General features: G+C 36.1%; 1 protein-coding gene across 1 annotated transcript in view; it reads right to left on the bottom strand.

Moving 5' to 3' along the window:
• The window catches only part of LOC107508867 (cytidine monophosphate-N-acetylneuraminic acid hydroxylase), a 116,644-nt gene that overhangs the window by 16,770 nt on the left and 73,591 nt on the right, over nucleotides 1–26,283 (bottom strand). Inside the window, exons 3-11 of the mRNA XM_016140888.2 lie at nucleotides 20,742–20,945; nucleotides 19,242–19,333; nucleotides 15,419–15,528; nucleotides 13,930–14,120; nucleotides 11,124–11,271; nucleotides 10,724–10,805; nucleotides 9,815–9,952; nucleotides 7,305–7,440; nucleotides 3,644–3,784 (exon numbers count right to left, since the gene is read on the bottom strand). Of these exons, the coding sequence (XP_015996374.1) occupies nucleotides 3,644–3,784; nucleotides 7,305–7,440; nucleotides 9,815–9,952; nucleotides 10,724–10,805; nucleotides 11,124–11,271; nucleotides 13,930–14,120; nucleotides 15,419–15,528; nucleotides 19,242–19,333; nucleotides 20,742–20,945 (1,242 nt within the window). The remainder of the gene's footprint in view (nucleotides 1–3,643; nucleotides 3,785–7,304; nucleotides 7,441–9,814; nucleotides 9,953–10,723; nucleotides 10,806–11,123; nucleotides 11,272–13,929; nucleotides 14,121–15,418; nucleotides 15,529–19,241; nucleotides 19,334–20,741; nucleotides 20,946–26,283) is intronic.

Consider the following 26,283-nt stretch of genomic DNA (forward strand, 5'->3'; position numbering starts at 1 on the left):
AACCTAACGCTTCATCTTAAGAAACTAGAAAAGGAAGAACAAATGAGGCCTAAAGTCAGCAGAAGGAAAGAAATAATCAAAATTAGAACAGAATTAAATGAAATTGGAAGCAAAAAAACTATAGAAAAAGTAAATGCAACAAAAAGCTGGTACTTTGAGAAGGTTAATAAAATTGACAAACCCCTAGCGAGACTCACTAAAGAAAAAAGAGGAAGGACACAAATAAACAAAATTAGCAATGAAAGAGAAGTTATGACACACACTGCAGAAACACAAAGGGTCACACAAGAATACCATAAAAAAGCACATAACACCAGTTTTCAGAACCTAGAAGAAATGGATAAGTGCTTTGAAAAATACAACCAAGAAGAACTGGAAAATCTAAATAGACCGATCAGCAGTATGCACATTTAAATAATCATTAAAAACCTACCAAAAGGTAAAAGTTCAGGACCAAATGGCATCACCAGTGAATTCTATCAAACATTCAAAGAAAATTTAATACCTCCTCAAACTCTTCTAAATAATTTAATATTCTCCTCAAACTCTTCTAAAAAATTGAAGAGGAGGCAATACTTTCCAACTCATTTTATGAGGCCAATATTACCCTGATACCAAAACCTGGTAAAGATAACACACACAAAAAAACTACAGACCAATATCTCTCATGAACATAGATGCAAAAATCCTAAACAAGATACTAGCAAACCGAATACAGCAACATATTAAAAAGATTATACGCCATGATCAAGTGGGTTTCATCCCAGGAGCACAGGGATGGTTTAACACATGCGAATCGATTAATGTGATACACCACATAAACAAATTAAAAAATAAGAATCATGCGGTCATATCAATAGATGCACAAAAAGCCTTCGACAAGATACAGCACCCATTCATGACCAAAACACTTAACAAAATCGATATAGAGGGAAAGTACCTTAACATAATAAAGGTGACCTATGACAAACCCTTAGCCAACATTATACTTAATGGTGAAAAACTAAAAACATTTCCTCTAAGATCAGGAACAAGGCAAGGCATCTATCACCACTGTTATTCAATATAACATTGGAGGTCCTAGCGAGTGCAATCAGACAAGAGGAAGATATAAAAGGCATCCAAATAGGAAACAAAGAAGTCAAACTGTCACAATTTGTGGATGACATGATTCTCTTTATAAAAAACCCTAAAGATTCCCCAAGAACACTACTAGAAACCATAAGCAAAACCAGTAAAGTTTCTGGATATAAAATCAATGTTCAAAAATCCATAGCAATCCTATACTCTAATAATGAAGTGTCAGAAAAATAAGTAGAAAAAAATATTCCTTTGCAATTGCAACAAAAAGAATAAAATTCCTAGGAAAAAATCTAATGAAATATGTGAAACCTATATAATGAAATCTATGAGACTCTATTAAAAGGAATCAAAGAAGATACAAAGAAATGGAAAGATATTCCGTGTTCCTGGATTGGAAAAATCAACATAGTTAAAATGACCATATTACCTAAAACATTTTATGGCTTCAATGCAACACCCATCAAAATCCCATTGGCTTTTTAAAAAGAAATATAACAAAAAGTTATCAGATTTATATGGAAGCACAAAAGACCCTGAGTCACCAAAGCCATCCTGAGAAAAAAGAACAAGTCTGGAGGCATCACTCAGCCCGAATTCAAATTAATACTCCAAAATGACAGTAATCAAAACAGCATGGTATTGGTAGAAAAACAGACACACAGACCAGTGGAACAAAATTGAGAGTCCGGAAGTAAACCCATATTTATATGGACAAATAATTTTTGACAAAAGAGCCAAAAACATACAGTGGAGAAAGGAAAGCCTCTTCAATAAATGGTGCTGGGAAACTGGAAAGCTACCTGCAAAAGAATGAAACTGTTTTTCTATCACCACACACCGAAATTAACTCAAAATGGATTAAGGACCTGAATATAAGACTTGAAACAATAAATTGCATAAAGAAAACATAGGAACTAAACTCATGAACCTTGGACTTAAGGAGGATTTTATGAATTTGACCTCAAAGGCAAGAGAAGTAAAAGCAAAAATAAATGAATGGGACTGCATTAAACTAAAAAGCTTCTGCACAGTAAAAGAAACCATCAACAAGGCAAAGAGACAACCATCCAAATAGGAAAATATATTTTCAAGCAAAGCCTCTGATAAGGGCCTGATATCCAAAATATACAAAGGACTCATACAACTCAGTAACAACAAAAAAGCAAACAATCCAGTTAAAACTTGGCAGAGGACCTGAGCAGACACTTTTCCCAAGAAGATATAAATGTGGCCAACAAACATATGAAAGAATGCTCATCATCCCTAGTTATTAGGGAAATGCAAATTGAAAACACAATGAGCTACCATCTCACACCTGTTAGAATAGCTGTTATCAACAGGACAGGTAATAGCAAGTGTTGGATAGAAAAAGGGTGGGTAGAAAAAGGAACTCTCATACACTGCTGGTAGGATTGTGAATTAGTACAGCCACTATAGAAAATGGTACGGAGATTCCTCAAAAAACTAAGAATTGATCTACAAGTGATCTAGCAATCCCCCTACTGGGTATTTACCCCAAAGACTTGAAAACCCATATCCAAAAAGATACAAAAAGATATTTGCACACCAATGTTCATACCAGCATTATTCGTGGTGGCCAGGAAATGGAAGCAACCAAAGTGTCCTACAATAGATGATTGGCTAAAGAAGCTGTGGTACATATATACAATAGGATATTACTCAGCCATAAGAAATGAAATACTGCCATTCGTGACATGGATGGACCTTGGGACAATCATGCTAAGCAAAATAAGCCAAACAGAAAAAGTTGAAAATCACATGATATCACTTATCACAAACAAACAGGATAAACAAACAGAGACTCATAGATATGGACAATAGATTAGTGGTTACCAAAGGTGGGGGGGAGGTAGGGGAGGTAAATGGGGTAAAAGGATCAAATATATGATCAAAGAAAGAAATCTAACTATGGGTGGTGAACACCCAATGCAATACATATATATATATATATTACCACCTGAAACTTATTGGATTTCGTTAACTTATTTCACCATAATAAAAAAATAAAATCAATTAAAATGTAAAGATAATATATATATAAAAATGTCGGTCTGTGATATCAATGTTAACTTTTCTTTGGTTGTCTTCCAGTATGTCATTACTTGTTCAAATGTACCGTCTTTGGAATAGAGAGTTGGGTGATGTTTATGCTGATATGAAAACTAACTCTCATGCTCATTACTTTTTACTTAAATATGAAAATTATTTCTGAGCTGTATCAAACTTTTTCATGCTTTATCTTTAAGTAAGGTTCAGAATTGAAAAAAATATTTGAGTAATTATTACATAGAATTAGAAACTTAGGAGGGAACTCAGTTTTTTTCCTTCTAGATTTGAAAGATACCTATTTAATATTTTATTTTATTTAAATAGGAAGACTTCCATTTGAAGAAGTGATATGTGACTCTTACTGCATACTCAGTATGCTAGTCAACAAAATAGGGACCTGTCAAGAGATTTCAGTTGTGTCCCTCATTTTCTCATTCAATTGAGAGAATTCATAAATCATTTTTATTCTCTATAAATATTTAAGTCAAACCTGTCTGTCGGATCCTTGAGCATCCTACCCAGGTCAAGAATGGCTCCGGGTTGCGGGGTCCATGTTACCACATCAGAATTTTTCCGGATAAGATTGTTGAGTTCATTTGGGTCATTTTTGATGTTTGTTTCCTTAATATACCTGAGAAATAAGAATATTCTCATGTAAGAAGTTTACTGTCAGATGTACAGTTTGATTACAACAATGACACTTTTTTTTTCTTTTCTCTGCATTTCCACTCCACTTATCCCCGGAAAATTAAAGACTAGAAGAATTGTTAATCAAGGAATATTGTATGTATACCTTGTTTTTAGGTATAACCAGATGGTATTATATTAAATATTGAATCAATATTTAATACGCTATCTATATTGAAAAGAAATTAGATGTACCGAGACTAAATATTATAAATAGGTGGAAATAGCACACTCTTGTATTTAAGATTGATTAAATATACAGATAATTAAATTATTATTTGGAAGGAATTATACCAAGTGCTTCACAGGAACTAATTGATTCTGTCTTCACAACACTCTAATGAGCTGGCTTCCATTGTTACTCTCCTTTTATAGAGAAAGGAACAGGCTTAGACAGGCCAGGTAACTTGTCCCAGTTCACACCACACAGCATGACCCCTGGATTTCCACCACACAGCCAAAGGCACCCAAGCCTTCCCAGGAGGCCGCAGGAGCGGCCCCTCCCCAACTTTGGGAGTAGAGTCTGAAAACTCTTTCTACCCTCTCCACTATGCAAGGTTATATGAAAAAGTCTGCCACCTATGAACCAGGAAGCAGGCCCTCACAAGACAAAGACTCTGCCAGCACCTTGATCTTATACTTTCCAGTCTCTAGAACTGTGAGATAAATTTCTGTTGTTTAGAAGCACCCCCCACCCCAAGTCTTTCCATTCAAAAGCATTTGAAATACACCTATTACAAAAGAGTACACACATCCTCAGTGGCAATCCTGAGATGTAGTTTCTAATTGTGCTATTGATCAGAACTGGGTACCTCCAAAGTCAAATTCCAAGCCACAATCTTTCTGGAAAAGCTGTAAATCACTAATTTCAATGTGATATGGGAAGGTAATTGTGGTAGTGTTGGAGTAGAAGAAGGGAGATCCAGAGAAAAAGATTTAGCATTGTTTTATCTGATATGAGTTAGGTAGATGGACATTTCTGTTAAAGGAATTTCACTTTCTTGAGCTACAACTTGGTTACCTTGACTGGATAGATATTTTCAGTCAGATAGATGAACACAAAACAAATATAAACATTTGTATTTCTATAGCATCATGGCGAGTTACATTACTTATGACCCTGCAATCAATTTTGCAGACATGAATAAAGATGCCACTCCAAGACATCCAGTAGCATTTCCCTTCCTACATGTGTTAGTGTCCTCCCACTGCTATAGTCCTCTCATATTTCTTACTGCATCTAGTCTCAAAGTGGTTCACTAGCTGGTCTCTCTGCCTTCAATCTCTTCATCTCCAAACCATGATACTATCAGATTACTCTTCCTAAAACAGAATGCATCATATTCACAAAATTCTGTAATTTCTTAATGTTTCTTTGCTTCCCTCTCTAAAATAGTAATAAAATCAACACCTAGATGCTGCCCACTGAGGGTTACTGTGAGTACTAAAAGCAACATTTGCCAATTACTACATTCCCCTTTGCCTTCTTACCACACAGACATTCGACAATAGCTCCCTAGTGCATATCTGATCATGACCCTGCTCCTCATTAGACTCATCCCTCCAGAATAAAATCCAAGCTATATGGTTTGGCACACCATGCTGTTCACTGACTGGCTCATGCCTTTCATACATTCCCCTGCACTCCTTATACACCCTCCTCTGTCACCTATACTCTCATCTCAGCATCTTTTATCTTTGCTGGTCAGTGTCTGCTCATACTTCAAAATTTAGCTTTGTAGTTGCATCTAGTTGTCATCTGCATCCACTGCCTCCAGAACATACATGTATCAAAATATCATTTTATATTATAGTTGTTTTTCTCTTCCAATAGGCCATAACTCTAAAGCCAATCATTTCATCTCTAGTTCTCCAGCATCTAGCACAGTACTGCTCAATACATGATAAATGAATGAATAAATAATGAACAGCATTGATCAAAAGAAATCATTTTTTAACTTTAAGCCAAGCTTTCTGCCGGAAAAAAAAAATGGGAAGATATGAGACAGCTGAATAATGTCAACAAGGTTAAAAAGGAAACACATTGATGATAGAAAATATTAAGTGATTAGACACATGTAGCTATGTCATCAGCAAACATAAAAGAACATCAGAGTGAAAACAGTCATGTTTTAATGATGAGGCAAATGGATCCCAGAGAAGTCAATTCATTGGTAGAAGCAGAACCTAAATTCCATGTGCACTATTTTCCTACTGTACTGTGCTGCCTCTGGTGGGTGAATAATCCTGGCTAGTCCTTATAGGATTGGATAATGTCATGAAAATTTATCTCAAAGACTGGTTTTACAGATAAGCGTACTCTCAGAGTAGAATGACTCATGCATTCACTGTCTGCACGTAGTCAGTTCCTGCCTTTTGTTCACAAAATGTTCCCGGTACTGGTCATAAAGTGAATCTTCAATAAAACAGATGGTAATTGTACTTGCTTATAAAAATAACATTATAATTAGGGGCTGAGTCCCTGCATGTACTAAGGATCAAATATAGTCTACATACAATCAACTGAATCTTATCAAAGAAAAATTAAAACAGCTACAAGATCTTAACATTTGAAATAATAAAACTATGCTTCCAATACTACAAAATGGATAAATTGTATATATTATTTTTTTCAAGAGTTGTGAGTTCTATAAAATGTGTATGTGTATTTGTGTTAAAGCTTGATTGTGGTTTCATTGTAGTTTTAATCTGTGCTTCACAATAGCCAATATGGGCAAGTCATTTCTTATGTTTATTTGCATCAATATATCTTCTTTGCTGGAGTATCTGTTCAAATGTTTTGTCCACTCATTACTGAGTTCTTTGTTTCCTTACATTGATTTTTGAGAGTTCATTCATTTGACCATTAAAGCAAAAACATTTATAGAACACTGTCAAAGAAAATTAATGGACCTCCAAAAATACACTTGAGAAACAAGACCTAGAAGTTATATTGCTGCAAGAGAAATCATTTTAGATACCCCCAAATGAGAAAACAACTTGAATTTGATAATGATACAACTCTTTACTCTTAAATGCTGCGTGGTGTAGAGAAAAGAGCTGTGGAGCTAGTCATACCAGGTTTCAGTTCTCAGCAGCAGTGTTTCCCACAGGGTAGCTTTGGGCAAATTGCTTAGTCTCTCTGAGTTTCAGATTACCTGACCGCAAAAAAGGCATAACACCTACCTCACAGTGTCATTGGAAAGATTGACTTGGGTAAAGCCCTAGTTCAGTTCTCAGCGTATAATGAACACATATCAGTTCATCCTCCTAGGATCCTTTCAGATAAAATCTATCTAAATTAACTCTAGCTGCCAAGCATCTCTGTTTTCAGGTAGCTTGTTAAATAGGCTCCAGACTCTTACTAATCACTCTTCTTCATTTTATGTTGTACTTACAGCTAAATAATTTACCCCAGGATACATTAACTTATGTGTAAAAATGTACAAAACATCCAGCCTTACTTGTCTGATGGGTGGGATTCCACAAAATACCCGGCAAAGGGGCAATAAATTCGGGGTTGTAAGTCCTTCACCAGTCGAACCTTGTAGTTCAGGAGCTTCTTCCTTTCTGTTTTAATAAACTGAGCTTTCCATTCCTCTGGAATGAAAGAGTTTGGATTAGAGTCTCCTCTGTTCAGAAATCACAGAAAAACAAAAGTTCTAGCGGATTGGAACTCTTTCAGGAGATAAAGTTGATAGATGACTAAAACAGAAATAGAACAAACCTCCGTGTCATTAGTAAAAATTCTCCCCAGTTTTATTTTGCAAATTTCAGTTGGTTACTAGGAAAATATTACTAACCCAGCCAAAAACAACTAAACCCTCTCCTTGTTTATGGTCATTCATTCGAACCCTAGCTGAACACATAGGGTGGCATGCGTGGTTGGACCTTGCATGATGTACATTTTAAGGGCATTGTAATTCTTGTAATTATTAATTCTTTGCTAACATGGAAATGGCTTTTTTTTTGTTTTGGTATATTATAAATGTAAAACATGTTTATAATACTCTCACAACGCACAGAGTTCAAGAGCATGGATGATGGAGTCAGTTATGACAGGATAAAAATGCAGCTCTACTACATAAATCCTTTAAGTTTGTTTCCTCCTCTGTAAAATGGAGTCATGATGCCTGCCTCACAGGTTATTCTTTTGTTCATGTGCTCATTCATTCATTTGAGCACCTATTTTATGCCAGACATCATTCTAGGCACTGAGAATACAGTGATGAACAAGCTAAAGCAGGTGTCTGCTCTCAGGGAGCATCCATTTTAGTGAGGGAAGCAAATAAAAAACCAGTAAATAAATAATGTCATTTCAAAGAATGAAGATCAAGGAAGGAAGTAAAACAGGGAGAGAGAGGCTGGATGAGGGTTGTGGAATAGAGGTACATTCTGAGGCAAGGCAGTGACTGAAGATGGTGTTGAGTCAGAAAGCATAGGCATAGACACAGAATAAGAAAGTTGTCAAGTGCATGGAAATCAGGGCACCAGCACTCCAAGCAGAGGAAACAGCCCAGAGGAAAGGCCCAGGGCAGGGATGCGCTGGTATGTTGGGTCTGGGGAACAAATAGTAGGCCAGTGTAGACTGCTATACAGCAAACAACTCGGAGACAGGCAGTCAAGGAAGATGAGGAATTAAGCAGGGCCAAGGGCACGTAGGGCATTGTATCAGGGAGCTGTCCCTACTTTTATTGCTATGGAAATTTGATAAACACAGACAGGGATACAGAAAAAAATGTTATCCATAATCAAGCCATAACCACTATTAACATTCTAGTATATTCCAAACCATTTTAGATATATGTGCATGTACTCACACTCGCACAAGAATGGGATTATGCTAGTTACCCTTCAATAGGTATGTTTTGTACCCCCAGTCATGCTATTAACTCTTAAGGACAGTCCTTCCCTCTATCTCTTATGTGGTTATGTAATCTAGAAAGCAATGAATACAGACGTATAGAGAAAAAGAAGGAACTGAACTGAGGCTTTCTTCTGCAGGTGGGGCATTTTCTGTCACATTGTTAGACAGATATCACTTACCAAACATATTAATTTATTGAGTGGACATGTATTGAAGACTTACAGCACTAGTATTGAGGATACCCAAATAAACAAAATATACCACCTACATACTTTCCCCCATCCCAGCCCCAGCGCCACCTGTAGACCCAGAGCAGAAGGACTCCTGCTTGGACCCCACTCTCTTTTTTTTTCTAGCTCTGAGATACAATTGACATATGATACTGCATCAGTTTAAGGTGTACAACATGATAATTTCATACACATGTATTGTTGCTAAATGATGACCACAATAAGGTTAGTTAACATATCTATCACTTCACGTAATTTTTTTTTTTTTGGTTATAAAACATTTAAGATCTATTCTCTTAGTAACTTTAAAGTATATAATACAGTATTGTTAACTATGGTCACCATGTGTACCTTCCATCTCCAGAACTTACTTGTTTTGTAACTGGAAGTTTGTACTCTTTGACCAATATCTTGTCATTCCCCCTACCCCTACCCTCAGTGACCCTACACTTTAGAGGGGCTTCCTCTGGCTGTAGCCCTCTCCTGTATGAGCATTTCACAAGGCCAGGGAATGTGCCTACATCAAGTTGCACACAGCCTATTTTGAACCACATTCTAAGAGCACTTAAGCCTGGATTGCCAATGTCAGACCTTTCCTGTCCTACTCTATGGTCTACACCATGAATCCAAATGATAATTTCTCTGCCTATTCCTGAGATGCTCCCTAATCTCCTTGGTGTTTCATTCATGCTCCATCAGCATTCTTTGAGTTGGAAAATTAAGTTTGTATACCTGTGATTTGCAAGTCTGGATTTTTAATAAGATTATGAGCTTCTTGTGGGGGAGGGACCATGCCTTAATTATCTTTGTGTTTATTCTCACAGCAGTTGGTAAAGTGCCATGCCTCCTCCTTGGTTTCATTCATATAAAATATTACCAGTAAATTTTCCACCACTGAAAGTCATTGGAAATCCTGATGCTCCTCCAGCAAAATCACTCATCATTAGAGCAACCTTCATAGGCAGTCTTCCCCCATTGGGTCTGGTGCAGTCCACTGTATTAAGTATTTTATGACCTGTGGGAAAACAAAGTGGCATGAGTATTCAAGATGAAATCTTAAACACCAAAGTTTGCATTCCCAAGCCAAAAGTCTTCCATGCACAGTGTGTTTAATCTGACTCATTATGATTATAGAAGAATAGCTTATGCCCAAGGAAAAAAAAATCAGATTTCAAAACCTAAAATCTTCACTATAAAATTTTGAATTTTCAAGTGAATAAATTCATCCTGTTTGATATGGTAGGTTCTGGATGTCCCATGAGGATGTCTAGCTTGAGTCCACTCCATTGTTGTAGCCGACTATCTCCAGATGTTGAGACCAAAGAAATCAAGGGAAGGGGTGATTAGATCAATGCAAATGTCTTAATCTTTTACAAACACCATTCCTAGCTCATATTCAAATGATTGTTGGGGGGCAGTAAGACCAACTTCTCAAATGAAAGGCAGAAGAGTATGATTTTAGTACATGATAATATTTTAAGATGAAAGACTTATTTAATAAAGACAGCTTTGAAGAAATTTCTATAGGTAAAATATAGAATATCTGTTGCCTCATGAAAAAAAGCTTTGTGGCTGTCACTACATAGAATACATTACTAGTAATTCATTCTCTGGAAAGATTATCTGAATCACACCCCATTTTTCTAAGGCAAGGATGAATATATTATATTCTATGTAAAATAAAGACGAAAGAAGATGAACATAGGATAAAGTTTCTGATAGCTATTATTATCCTTCCTAACAAGAGTATTTTTTATTTTTTATTGTTGATAGGATGAAAAGGTACCTTTGTATTCCACAATAATGCAAGTGTCCATCTCAGGATGAACACCATCCATCAAGATCATGAATCGAAGATTTTTGTCTACCTGAAATTTAACGATAAAACCAGAGACTGTGTATGTCATTTTGGCTTTTAATTCAATATTTGAGAAAGCTGTCTCCTCTTCTGGAAAGAAATATCCTTAATTCAAAACTAGATTTATTATTCTGTACTATAGAGTTATACTATACTATATATAGTCTTTTATTTTAGCTCAAGGGGTACTTAGAATGGAGGTTATCTATACACAGTACTATGAACAGACAAAATAAGTCTTTGTTTTTTAATCTTAAAGTGACTATTTTACCTAACATTCAACATGGAAACATAACTGAAAAGTGTAGAAAAAACATGGCTATCTCACCTGCTGCCATATTCCAAATGGCACTACATTGATATTAGTCAATTGAACACCACTCTGATTCATATTCCAAAATACAGGTCTTTCTGTGTTTCCAACGTAAATGGGAATATCTGGTCTTTTTTCAGCAAGCTTCTTCAGTGTGGGGTAACTAGGATCAAAAGGATGGGAAGGTTGAAAGGTGAAAAAATAGGACCATCTAGTATCAGAGATAGTTTGCTCCCCACATCGCATGTTGACCAAGAAGTAAGGAACTGAAAAACCAGACTCGCCAGAGTCCACAAGAATTTTTTTCTCAAGGCTGACTGGAAAGGTGAAGGGAATCCCACCACTGTGGGCAGGTTTCCAGTCTTCAAAGTTTGATAGCTACACATAGGTATACAGAATGAATTCTTTTCCTTAAGGAGAGTCAATTATCAGCTGCACAAAACAGTTTAATTTAGTGCAGAGAAAAACCACATTTAGCATTTGTAGTAATCCCAACCTAGTATACAATTAAGTATACCATGCAAATACTTTTGAATACCTGTATAAACTAAGTCAACTTTCATTTATTGAGTGTTTATGTGAAATGATTATATACTACTGTGGGGCATGGCAAAAAAAGATGAAAAAATAAATGGCTAGGCATCTATTACATTACAAACAATGGCGATGGGCACTTTCACATGTAACTTTATTTGATTCTCACAAAAAATTGAATTTTTCTTTGTTTTTATAAAGAAACATATTCAGAAATAGACAACTAATAAATAGTAAATTGATGTTCAAATTCAGGTTTTCAGATTCTAAACCTACTGCTTCTATTAGAAGGCAATTCTCAATTTTAATGAATATGCCATCTGGTTTAAGAATCATTTATATACAGAGTATCATGTCAGATGAAATGTTATTTGATCATAAGAGAAGTATAAATAAAGTATGTATATCTGCACTTATTAACTGTGCTGATGTTCAAGTTCCAGCACTGTGTTAAAAGCTATCCAAATATGTAGAATCTGGGGGCGGGGAATCCAGTAAGTTTTCTTGTCTAAAAGCAAAGGATTAAAAAAATCAAGGATTCTTTGAATGTACCTTCAGTCTCTGGGTTCAGCATCTAAATCTCCTATTTTAAAGGATTTTGGGAGTTAGGATAAATTACTCTAAAATGGATGTTTATGATATGTTTGTGATATTTTCATTGTTGAGAATTCTTATAGGCATCTGTTAATAATATCACCTATTACAATACTCACTGTTTTTACATAATAAAGTCACACATCTTTGACTAAAGACTGCTCTCTAAAGTACATTGGCCTTTCCCCTTGTTTTTGTGAATCAAAGAAGTTTCATTCATTAATAAAGTTTAGACAAGAGGAATGGGGCAAATGATCCCCATGTTTATTAGTTAATTAGGCAAGTAAGGAGCATTAAAAAAAATAGACTCAATGGAGTGAAAATTAGGAGCCTCAGTAACTTTTCAGTAACAAACTACTTTAAACTAATAAACACACTCCACAACCAATGTGTTATACTGTAGTTGAGAACTTGTGTTTCAATGCCTGACAACTTTGCCCACACAAGCACCTGAAATTAAAACTAAATTGGTTTTCAAGACAGTGATTGGGATATACTTGGACTCAATGAAATGAAAAGTTCTTACCCTCCCTAAAATTCAGTGTACTCCCACAGGCAATTGCATTATGAAACAGGCACTATGAATCAATCGCCTCGTTAATGTGCTATTGTTCTCACTATAAATGTTGTATAAAATTAGCACCATACATGCTGTTATTACACAACGTTTGAACCCAGGGGTCTCCTAAACATGAAATTGTGCAAGTTTACTTTCAGGAGGTTGAGTGGAACAAAGCCATTACTGAGTAGACAAGCAGATTTTTAATCATAGAACCACAGTACCCCAGTGAGCTATGGTCAATTTATGTGTGTCGCAGGTAATTTGTTGCTAAACCAGTTAATTGAGTTTTTAAGCCATTGCCTTTTAGAAAGATAAAGGAGAGCATATTTGTGGCTTAGAGATCCTATATGCTTTGGAATAAAAGATCAATGGACCAGCCAACTGGCAAACAATGTGAACTTTGTTATATAAGGTCACAGAAAAAAATAATGCTTCTTTAATCCTCCTTTTTGATTGCCTGGTTTAGGGGAGTTTCCGTTTCTATCATCAGTACCTCCTTACTCTGGTCTCCATGAAGTGTTAGTTGAGGTTGTCACAAGGTTAAAAGGTTGGGAGCTCAGTGTCAGTGGGACACTACAACGCAGAAGTTGGCAGACCAGAGTTACCTGCTGCTGCCAGCTAAGAGAGGTTTTCACCTTTTAAAAATGATCGAAGAGAAAATTAAAAAGATGGCAATATTTTGTGGCACGTGAAAATTATATATTTAAATGTCCTTGTCCATAAAGAAGGTTTTATTGGGACACAGTCGAGCTCCATCAGGATTGTCTGTGGCTGCTTTTGTGCTACAACAGCAGAGTTGAGTAGTTGTGACGCTCTCATGACCACATGGCTTGTAAAGCCAAAACTATTCACACTCTGGCCCTCTACAGAAAATGTGTGCTGATTCCTGCTATAAATGTTGAATTGAAAAAGGAAGTCAACTTTGATAATCCTTCACCCTAGACTTTTATCAAGTGGGCTGAGGGTGGAAAGTGAGAAGGTTGAAAGAGTTATTAACCCCTGTCCTCCTTCCCACCATAGCTCCTTCTTCGTTCCCAATGGCATAAACTGTGGAAACGCTTTTAAACAAAGTGAGTAGTGATTGCAAAAGTGATTGCCTTTCCTGTAGCTTTTTCTTATGAACTTCATTACCTCAGGTGGTCTGAGTGCATGTGACTGATGTAAATTAGGTCTGCTTGGCACAGCCTCTCCAGCCAGTCAGATGGTGGCTCATGTAGCAACCACCATCCTCGGGCAAAAGCAGGACCGATTAACCAAGGGTCAAACACCATTCTCTTGTCTCCAAGCTTGAGGTCCATGCAGGCATGGGTGAGGTATGTTATCTGTTGAGAGAGAGTGAAATTCAAATTATCAAATCATGACTGGCTAACAACAAGAAATTGAAAGGCTCGGGCTGGTTAGGTGACAAGTCACGTTGGAGAAGTTTGCTCCTGAGCATACTCAGCAAATAGGACTCAGTTGAGTCTCAGCAAGAGTCTTGATGTAGACACAACTCCCCACTCAGGTCACTACTGTATTAGAATAGGAATTCTCATGGTTGGTTATGGGTGTCAAACCAGTGGACTTACCTAGTTTTACCCAATTTAAATTATTTCCTAAATACTTACTTGCAGTCTGCACTGCAGAATATCTTTTGTGACCAGTCCTCCAAAGCACAATTTACAAGGAAAGGCAGTCAGAGATGTTATGACTGGCATTTGGGGGTTTAAATGCCGGAGAGTTTGTGAATAAGAATATGAATTCTCAGTGGGATTGGGTGGGTTGTCATAGCCTTGCAGCCTGGCTAAACAGGCTTGCAAAGCTTTCTCTTCTAAATGATCCCCAACTCCCCACTTCAGGATGTCCACAATATAGTGAATGGCCATGAAACAGTGACTAAGGGACAGGTACAGACTGGAGGGTTCAGAATCAATTCTTCATTCCCTGTCCGTGGTCTGGCATTTTCACAGGAAAAAGAAAATGCACCAAGAAGCAGCGACAAGGTAATAAACTCTCTGGTGAGAAAAACCAAGAAATAAGGTGAGGCGAGGTCAAGGTCATAAATTTGTTTTTATTATGCCTGTTCTGGGTTGGTTTCCATTTGTTTCTTCTATTTTTGCAAGCTTCCCAAACATTCCAGAAAAATAAATTTTGATTGTTTACCTACCTCCCTCAAACTCCCAAAGTATTTCCTCTAGAGGAAACTCTCTTCTAATGCTAGGAAAATACACAAGAAAGTTTGTAAAAGAATTTAAAGTGATTGCAGAAATACACAACTGACCATTTTATCTGACAGTGACGTGGTATCTGGGAAATTTCTGAACTTCTTCCAATTGTTTTGTGTAATCTCCTTTGGGACCGCCTCTAAAAGATTTTTTGTTTTGTTTTTTATTTTTCTGGATTTTTCCTTGTAATCCCTGCCAAGTTTTGGGAGTTCTTTAAAAAAAAATTTGCTCAAGAGTTCATAATAACTTTACTATATATCCTAACTAGCCACATCAAAGAGTATTCAAGGTACTACAGGATGTAAATATATATGCAATGGACATCTTAGTTTATTTTATATACATTATATACATGCATATCTATATAAACGGACATTTTAGTTTTACTAAGAATTGTAATTTTAATGTTTTCTTACTTGGACTTCACCAAAAGCCAAATCTTCAGGCGATCTGGGCTCTGACTCCCAGGGGTTGGGAGGATTGAGTTCTAGAAGTGAGAGTCCATTTTCTTCATCCATTTCAATAACTAGATCCAAAGGAGAGCAAATCCAAATTAAAAAACATGACTTTTAAAAAGCATCACTGAAATAGAAATGAATAGCTCAGATACACAGAGTACCAAAAATTAAAGGGAAATCAAAAGAAAGGCAACACTCATTTGAGTCAAGCAACATCCACTGAGATGAAGGCTAAACACAAACACTAATTCATAATAATTTATGCATATTATTATGCTTCAAGAACTCATGAAACCTTAGTTGTGTCAGGGACATAGACACACACAAACAACCACATTGCAATGAATGATTAACAGATGTAGGTTCAAGGTGCTACAGGAATGTAAATGTCTAACTACTATGCTATACACCTGAGACTAATATAAAATAATATTAAATATCAAATGTTATTGAAAAATAAAACAATAAGTAAGAAAAATCAAAATCAAAACAAAGAAAATAAAAACAGACTCACGGGTGAAAATGGGATAGGTAAATATAATCAATGTGATAACTTTGCATGGTGACAGATGGTTACTAGACTTAGTGTGGCGATCATATTGTAAGATACACAAATGTCGAATCACTATGTTGTACACCTAAAACTAATATAATATTGTATGCCAACTATATTTTAATTTTAAAAAAGCAGAGCGAAAACCTAAAAAAAATTCAAAAATAAAAATCATGATTTCGAAGGCCCCTTAGCAGTTGAGTGGCCACAGACATAGCTCTTGTGTATAGTACATATAGCTCTAGTGAGTAAGATATGAGCAGAAGTCTACTGGTGGCAGTTCTAGGAGCACTTTTATTTTTCTGACAAAGAGGGACCAACTCTAGGGCCCTGAACTGTTTATCCTTCATAGTTTCTCCTTCTTGTTTGGAACCTGGTTGCCATCCCTGGAGGAGCAGCAGCCATCTTGAGATCCTGAGGAACAGAGCTAAATACTAAGGTTAATAGAGCAGGAAGATGAAAGCAACTTGGCCCCTTGACAAACCACAGAAGAACCATACTGCCCAGGACTGCCTGCTTTCTAGTTTCTTGTGATGTAAGGGGAGGTGGGGGTGGGAAACCCTATCTGATCAGACTACTCTTATTTGGGTTTTCTGCTGAAAGCTATACCTAACTGCTAAAGCGAAGGAGTATTAAAATAAGAACTTAATTTTAGCAAGTGCACTGTGAGAAACATGGGGAAGATCCACTGGAAGGAGGCAGGGCCATATTTGAGAGCTCTCACCATAGTTTTGGGAGGCCATTAGCAATCTGCTCATGGGCATGGACTCAGGAGACAGATGGCCTTGTTAGGAGCCCATGCTCTCCCACTTAATGACTTAGTAGCTGGGTGATCTTGGGCTAGTTTCTCGATTTCTCCATTCTTCAGTGTTTTGATCTTTAACCCTGTCTCCAAGGACAGTTTATCCTAACAAATGCCAGCAATTCTATTAATTGCAAACTTAAAGCAAATGAGGTCCTAGACCAAGGCAATCCCTATGGGAGCTGTCACTACCCTGCCCTCAAAGTCATTCATTTTTCTACTTCCTTTGAGGCATATAAAAAATGTTTTGCCTATATTTTCTAAATGAATATTCACTATACTCACTTAAAGACAACTGCTTATGGAAGAAACTGAGATAAATATTACCCATAAAATGAAAATTTGTGCATCTTAAAATTTTTCCCAGTAATTGTGAATGGAGACTTACATACGCTGTCAAACTTCAATTTTCAAGATCATTCTGTGGGACATAATGAAGAAAAAGACCCAATGTCTTCTTGTCTCTCTCGTTTCCCTAGCTTCACCTCATGGCTATGCACTTACATTCTCCCTCTCTGTCCCTGACAAAGGAATACTTGTTTTGATAGGAAAGCTCTCCATGGTATCAGCACTACCCACCCCTTGGCTTCACTGGGGACTTGGATGTCACCTTATCGAAGAGGGTTTTCTGACCACTCTATCTCGAATAGCACTCTCCATCCCACAACAGTCATGTCCCTCTTCAACTCTCCACCCCCCGTTATTTTTCCTCCTAGCCCTTATCATCACTAGACATATTATATATATTGTTTGCTTATGATCTGTCTCCCCTACAAGACTATAAGCTCCATCAGAGCTTGGATTGTGGTTTGTTTGCTGCTATATCAATAATGTGCCAACAAGAATGTCTGGCTCATAATAGGAACTTATTAAACAACTGTTAACTTATTAATAAATGGTCTTTATGTCTTCTAAGACTCAGGGTTGCAGAGTCCCCTCTCCCAACCTAGGCACTGCTCCTGCCCAGACTTAATACCTCAAGTTGAAGAATTTAAATATAAGATTATCGCAATATAAGCTAAAAATAAAATATACTATTTTTCTTTATTTCTAAAAGAGCACTTTAAAAACTAGAAATATAATTATACCAGATAGTTTCCACTGGTCCTTGAGTAGGTGTAAGGAGATGGGATCTAGTGTGTGATGAATAGTATTAGCCTCAGGAGTATGGTCTGTACATTCACTGTAACCTATAACAGGAGTCGAGGAAGAATGTGTAGACACCGAGACAGGTGGGTTGATAAATTTGATGATAAGAAAATAACTCTCCATTACTGACTCTCCATTATCACATTACAGGGTCAGTGTGAGGGTAAAATAAAATAATTCATGCAAAGTACCTAATACTACACCTGGCACACACTTAAAACATTCTGGATTAGGTCTTCCTTTTTAGACTAGCATTCAAGGCCCTCCTTGCAATGTATCTTTGTAGTCTTATATTCTACTACATCAATGTGTATACTCTATACTTCAGCCTGTGAAACTATACATGTAGCCCCTAAAGCTGCCCCAGCTGCACCCTCTACATGAACCCCCTTTCTTCCTCTTCTCTGCATGATGAATCTGTGCCCATCTTTCAAAACCCAACGCATATGCCACTTCTAGCATGAAGCTTTCTATGATTCCCCCAATTAGATCAAATCTTTTTTTTATTCCTATAGTAGTCACTCTGAAATGGTGTGTCTAACACACTGAGAACAGTTTTAAGGATTGTCACAGTACCATATCCTACAGATAAAATGTTATTTTAATCCATTAGAACAGAGACAAATTCATTTTCTGTGACTAAGCCCTTCTTACTCTTATTTGTATAGGCTTTCGTGAGTAGGAGAAAGCAAAAAGTAGAAGTGGAGTCCATATACTGGGACTCAGATATAAACTGTAGTCTCTTATCTATGCAGAAAGAGCCATGGACTTTAAAGCACTTGGTTTCCCAGCTGAAGTTGTGAAGTTTAATCATAATTGCTGAGAGGATCATGAATATGAACATTTATCTTGTGTATGTTCGCTGAAAAACTATTTGGAGCCACTATTCTGTAGCATGATGTATCTATGAAACCTATCAGAGCACCCACGATCTTAGTCGGTCACCAATTTATCTTAGCCACCACTTCATGTAAATGTCATCTCATTTATACTGACTCTCTGTTACCCATCTTTGTATCTCTTAATAGCCAGTGCAATGTTTACTCATGGTCAGGTCTCAACAAATATTTGCTAAACAAATAGATGAATAAATGGAACTTTTGTTGAAATCATGTTTAGAATTTTTGGTGTTATATATTAAAAAAAAAAAGACTGAATGTCCACAGTGTCAAAACAGAATGTATCCAAAACTTTCAGTGAGAGTAGAAACAAGTAGACGAGGAGGATCCCAATAACAATAATCACGGAATACATATACCAATACAGATGGTATTTACCCAGCTCATCTTGACAGAAGCTGCCTGGAGGATTGATATACTTCATGGTGCTTACATCTAGCTTCCAGTTGTGCTTTGTGCATTTAACAGACCTGGATAGAAAGTTGTACTTAGGGTTAAGACATGGGAAAAATAAAAATTAACCTTATTAGGCTTAAATACATTATCGTATGATGAAATTAAATTAGATTACTGAACATACCATACATGAAAAGAAAACTATTAATAGGTAAAACTTAAATATCCAAGGAAATAGAGATAATTACCAGGTGATTTTTAAACTGAAAAAAAAAATCTCCATGTGACAAAATAACACGTGTTAGAGATTTACAGAACCAACAGAATAAAGTGATCTTCACAGATGGCTCTTGTAGCTAAGCTAGATAAGATCCAACTGGCCAAAACAAGAAAAGAATGTTGTAATATGCATGTGTCTATAATATGCAATCACTCCACGAACTTTGAGCCCTTTCCTTCTATAATGTACAAAACTTACATTCAACTAAAGTTTCCATTTTCAAAGAGAAAAGATTTCCTTACAGTTTAAGATTTCAGAGCATGGTTGTCAGATAAAAACACAAGATGCCCTGTTAAATATGAATTTCAGATAAATAACGAATCATTTAAAAATATATCTCACACGTATTTGAGATACACTGAAAATTTGTTGTTTTTCTTTGTACACAGCACTATACTGTCCACAAAAGACCCGAGAAGACCGAAAACATACTAGAAGGAAAAAGCTGAAGTGAGAATGATTGAAACAAGGCAGGTGACTAGGTTGGATAGAAGCTTGAAATGCTGGGTCAACTGTGCAGACATGGCTGGTGCTAGCAAGTGCCTACCCCACCCTAGACCTCTTCCTGGTTCTGCCAGGCAGTGCTCCTATCTTTCGTGCCATCACTGAAAACAGAACAAAGCCTATCTGGAATTGCTCCTGCACTGGGGAGGGGATCCATATGCAAGTCTAATCCAGGAATGGGGAAGAGAAGGACCAGTACGCCTTCTTCCAAGAAATGACCAGAAGGGCCACTGTTCAGGGCAGGAAAGGCTGGAGTGCTGCCATTTTTTTTTTTTTTTAATTACAAGTAGGCTGCCAGTGAAATTCTGTCTGCTCTCCAACAGGATTTGAAAAAGTGCTCCCCTACTTCTTGGAGGAGAGGGAAAAATACCTGAAAGAGTGTTGAATCTCTGAATACAAAACTGGTAAATAAACACTGAAACATGCCCTCACAAAGGACACACATACCCTAGAAGTTTTACTATTTATCAAGCCAGGAATAATTTTTAAATTACAAGTCTTACGAAAGAGAGGAAAATCAAGTAAATGTCTCAAAAATTTGACATCAGAGAAATGCCCTAAACGAGCACACATAAAAGTTAAGAATTTACTAGGGGAAATAATTTGTTGATTTATTTTTAATTTCTACATGAGCACATGTTCTGTCAAATTTAATTGTAGGGAGAGTCACCAGGGAGGAAGCAAAGAACTCTCAGTACCTTCCATTCAAATCCTCGATATCTTTTATGAACAGACCTCCTTGATGCTTGCACAGATTCTTGCATGCCCTCAGGTGACCCTTGTTCTTGTAGAATATGTAATCCTTGCCAGTGCTCTTATTTCGAAAAAAGTTGATTCCTTCCTTGAGATTGGCAACTTCAACAGGAGATAGATACAACAGGATCTCAGCTGTTTGTTCAATGCTATGAGAAGGCAAACATTAATAATGTTAAGGTTTTAAAAGAGAATCATTTGGAACTGACAGCCCAAAACCTCTTTTAATTAAAATATTTTCAGCTTCTCCCTCTAAGTGGCCAGTTTTGGTGGCTCCGTTAGTGCCCTCTCTTCCCTCTTTTAAATGTAGATCCTACTTGAATGTTCACCTCCCCTTTCCCAGAGAACTAAAGCCCTCTCACCTGCCCATAGTCCGCGGCCACCTCTCTGCCTCCTCCTAGGTATTTTGAAAGAATGGCAATTGCTCTTTCAGTTTCTGTTGCTCATTTGCTTCCACGGGCGTTAGCAGAGAGAAAGGATGTGATCGCCTGTTTACAGTCATTTCCATTGGTTGGTACGTTTTCTGCCTCTTTCAGAAAGGAAGACTAACCCCATATTCAGCTCTAGGAGCCCCGTCTGCTCTCTCCACTTCCAAACCTCTGCCTTTGGACCTCCTTCCACCTGAAATAGAGCTTTTCCCTTTTCACTGCTCAGGGCTACCCTTTAGATTCAAAAATACCTGTTTTCCCCTCCTTGATTAAGCCTTTAATAACCCACCCCCTCAGGCTGAGTTCAGCATATATTCAAGGGTGTTACAGTTCTGTAAAATATCACAAGCTAGGACTCAACACCTCACCCTCTTTACTTAGAGAAGCTTTTGAAACACTCTGTCTTCTCTACGTTTCTCTCTCCACCATTTAGCAGATTGCCTGCCTTACAGTACGTCTTCACTAGCAGCTACTTAACAAATTAACCCTTCCACTGCACTCAATTTGAATAATTTAGAAAAAGCTCCAGCAGCAAATGCAGTATTTAATCTTTCATAATTGTTCAAGGAAGCTACAGATGTTACACTTCTCAAGCCATTGTTTCCACACAAACCCTCTTTATTATGAATCATAAAGGAATATACTTTTTACCAAGAGACATTTCAAAGTATCTTTCTTCATATTCACAGTATGAAACCCTGGTGCGTGCTGTTGCACTTTACATTTGCTCCAAGCTGAAAGTCAAAGTTCCCCTCATGAGTTTGAAGCACAAGTACATTTATGGCATTTTCACTTTCATTTATAGAAGTACTGCAGATTTCTTAAAAAGGAAATAAAAATAATTTTAAAAACATACCAGGATAAAGAATAATAGCGAAGCTAGTCCCATTTTAAACTGATAAGGAGGCACAGCTCTATAACTAAGTATGTTCTACTTTCTCAAAGCAGAATCTCGTTGTCAGCTCTAGCCAAAATTTTTCGTAATTCTGTTCACAATAGATTTGAAATGTTTCCAAAAACATATTTCAAATGCATTTGACAGGAAGGAAACCACTGTAAGCCTCATGACTGTTATATACTTTGTTTTTTTGAGTATGAACATCTGACACCAAACCAAAGTGAGCACTGAGGCACGTCTAAGAATAAGTAGTTTGAAAGTATAAAAAGAAAACCTTTCTGAACGTTTGGCTTAATTTGATTAAATGAATTACTTCACCAAAGTTCTGTCAGATTATCAGCTTTCAATGCACTGTGTAAAGCAAGCTGGACTAACTACATCTTTGTTTACCAATTTCATGAGAACCTAAGTCATATTAAAATTTATGGCAAAGGAAAAAATTTTTCCTTTGTTTACATGCTTTTTTGGGGTACTTTTAAAGGTTAGTTTTTCCTAAAAGTAGATTTCAAAGATATTATGATAAATTTGATAACACTGAAATCAAGAAAGTAAAATTATAGTAAATTCTTGTTTGAGTATAAATAAAATATTTAAACTAAAATAATGTGAGTTTTTATCATCTAATTTTCTTTCAACGTTTCAATACTTTAATGTTCTTAAAAAAATAACCATTAAAAAATACACAAAAATATTTACTATATAGGGGCACAGACATTTTTCCTTTTGCTTCAAACTCAGTGTCATGGCATGGCAGTGTGTTTAAAATTTTGATAATTTGTCATGAAGTTTCGGCCTTAATTTTAATTTTTAAAAATATTGCATTAAAATAATATACATCTTGATTATATTTATCTCATAAATCTAGGAATTGTCTAGAGCAGGGATTCCCAACCCCTGGGCCATGAACCAGTATCAGTCCGTGGCCTGTTAGGAGTTGGGCAGCAAAGAAAATGAGGGGCAGGCAATCAAGCTAAGCTTCATCTGTGTTTGCAGCTGCTCCTCAGCACTAGCATTACCGCCTCAGCTCCACCTCAGATCATCAGGCATTAAATTCTCATAGGAACACCAGTCCCTGGTGTCAAAAAGGTTGGGGACTGCTGCTCTAGAGGGTTAACCCCCGAGAAAAAGGGGTAGGGGAAGAAAAGGCAACTCATTCAGAATCGTCAGTCTGTAAGTGCATTTTGCTACCCATCATTTCTTAATTAGATTACTTTAGTTTTGTTTTAAATGGGAAGATGTTTGGTATTGCATTCAAAGGAAGGTACATTCCATGAAGGTTGAAACACACAGTGTCTGTCATATGGTAGGTGCTCAGTAAATAGCTGGTGAATGAAGGAATTCCTTCACAAGAATGAAATATGTCCTCAATGTTTCAAATTGGGGAAGTTCACCCATGGCTCCCTGTGACATTCATTACTGAGTCTGAGAATTAGCATTTAGACAAATGATGTGGACATGCTACCAAAAGTTACAGATCCTTGAAGGGGACAGGTGAATTGGCATATGTAAGATTTAAAAAGCAATTTAGGAGAGTTTTTTTTTTTTTAATCCTATGCAAAAGTAGAGGATATTCCTCCATTTATTCAAATCATCTTGTTTGCTCTTCAATATAGTTTGAAAATATATATTTTTTCATAGTGGTCCTATGTATGCTCAGTTAATTTTCGTAGTCATTTTATAGTTTTTGCTGTGGTTGTGATTAATGTCATTGTAATTTTATTTTCTAATCAATTATTTCTGGTATAGAGAAATGCAGCCAGTTTAAAAAATTGTGGTAAAAACATATAACAAAAAAATTACCATATTAACCATTTTTAAGTGTACATTTCAGTAGTTTTAAGTATATTTCACATTGCCATGCAACAAATCTCTAAAATTTTTCATCTTGCAGAACCAAAACTCTATACCTATTAATTAAACAATGTTTTCCTTTCCCCCACCCCCTGGTAACTACTGTTCTACTTTCTGTTTCTATGAATTTGACTACTTTAGATACTATATATAAGTATAATCATACATATTTGTCTTTTCGTAATCAACTTATTTCAGTTAGCATAATGTCTTCAAGTTTAATCCATATTGTAACACATGACAGGAGTTCTTTCATTTTTAAGGCTGACTAATATTCCATTCTATGTACAGACCATATTTTATTTTTCTGTTCATCAGTCAATAAACATTTGTATTGCTTTCACCTCTTGGCTATTATGAATAGTGCTGCTATGAACATGGTATGCAAATATTTGTTCAAGTCCCTACTTTCAGTTCAGTACCCAGAATAGGGATTACTGGATCACATGGTAATTCTATTTTTGAAATTTATATATTTAAAATATCTTTCCCAGCTTTATTGAGGTATAATTGACAAACAGAATTGTACACATTTAATGTGTATAATATAATAATTTGATATATGTATACATTTTAAATGATTACTACAATCAAGTTAATTAACACATCTGTCACCTTACATAATTACCTGTTTTCTCTTTCTTCTGTGATGAGAAACTTAAAATCTATTCTCTTAGCAACTTTCAAGTATACAGTACAGTATTATTAACTGTAATCACCCTGCTGTATATCAAACCCCCAGAACTTATTCATCTTATAACTTGTACCATTTGGAGAGCTTTTTTTATTTAAAAAATGTAAAGTAGATATTAAACAAAGAAAATAGGCAGATGGTAAATAAACATATGAAAAGATACTCAACATTATTTCATTAGGGAAATGGAAATTAAAACAAAATGAGATACCACTATATACCTATTAGAATGGCTAAATTTTTTTTAAAAAACTGACAATATTAAGTTATGGCAAGGAGATGAAGCAACAGAAACTAACACATTGCTTGTGAGAAGGAAAAATGGTACACCAATTTTGGGACCTAGTTTTGCAGCTTCTTACAAAGCTTAATATAGTCTTACCATATGATCCAGTAATCACTCTATAAGATATTCACCCAACTGATTTGAAAACTTCTGTTCACACAAAAACCTGCACAGAAATGTTTATAGCAGCTATATTAATAATTGCCAAAACCTGGAAGGAACCAAGGTGTTCTTTAATAATTGAACAAGTAAACTATGGTGCATCCAGACAATGGAATGTTTGCTGGAAACAAAGAAATGAGCTAAGGGTTTCAGACTTCTAGTTTATGGTCCAACATATAAGGAGCTTGAAAGTAGTTACTCTGCCCTACTAACAAATAAAAAATGGAATAAACTAAAAACCAATAGCTCTTCTTATATTTATCAAAGAATTGAGGTCATAAAGTAAATAACTGTCCTCAAAATTGGAGAAACAATAGGGAGGTACAGAGAATCACAGGAGAAGTCTACAAGTGAAAATCTCTATGTGGACCAATACCGTGTTTCTTTTACCCAGTAAATCATATTCAGTGTGCAACAAAATATTACAAGACATACTAATAGGCAGAAACACAGTTTGAAGAGACATAGCAAATATCAGAATCAGATTCAGATATGGCAGGGATGTTGGAATTATCAGATTAAGAACTGAAAAAAGCTACTATTAAAATGTTAAGGGCTCTAAAAAAAAGTATAGACAATATTCAAAAACAAATGAGAAATATAAGCAGAGAGATGGAAATTTAAAGAAGGAATAAAAACAGAGATGAAGAATGCCTTCAGTAGGATTGTTGGTAGATCTGTCATGGCTAAGGAGAGTCTCTGAATTTGAGGCTATGGCAATAGAAACTTCCCAAACTGAAAAGCAGCAAAGATTTGAAAAAAGTTGAGAAAAATGAAATAGAATATCCAAGAACTGTGGTACAGCTACAAAAGGTGTGACATATCCATAATGGAAATACCAGAAGGAGAATAAATAAAGGAACAGAAATTCTTGAAGCAATTATGACTGAGAATTTTTCCCAAATTAATGTTGGCTACTGACCTACAGATCCAGGAAGTTCAAAGAATACCAAGTAGGATAAACACCCTCCCCAAACCACACCTAGACATATTACATTTAAACTGCAGAAAATCAAAAATAAAGAAAAAATCTTGAATGATGACAGAGGGAAAAATCATCTTACTTAAAAAGGAGCAAAGAAAAGAATAACAAACTACTTCTTAGAAACTACGCAAGTAAGGAAAGAGTGAAATTAAATTAAGCATTGAAAGAAATCTGCTGGCAACT

The sequence above is a fragment of the Rousettus aegyptiacus genome, unplaced genomic scaffold (genome assembly GCF_014176215.1).
Source record: "Rousettus aegyptiacus isolate mRouAeg1 unplaced genomic scaffold, mRouAeg1.p scaffold_m13_p_17, whole genome shotgun sequence".
Taxonomy (NCBI): domain Eukaryota; kingdom Metazoa; phylum Chordata; class Mammalia; order Chiroptera; family Pteropodidae; genus Rousettus; species Rousettus aegyptiacus.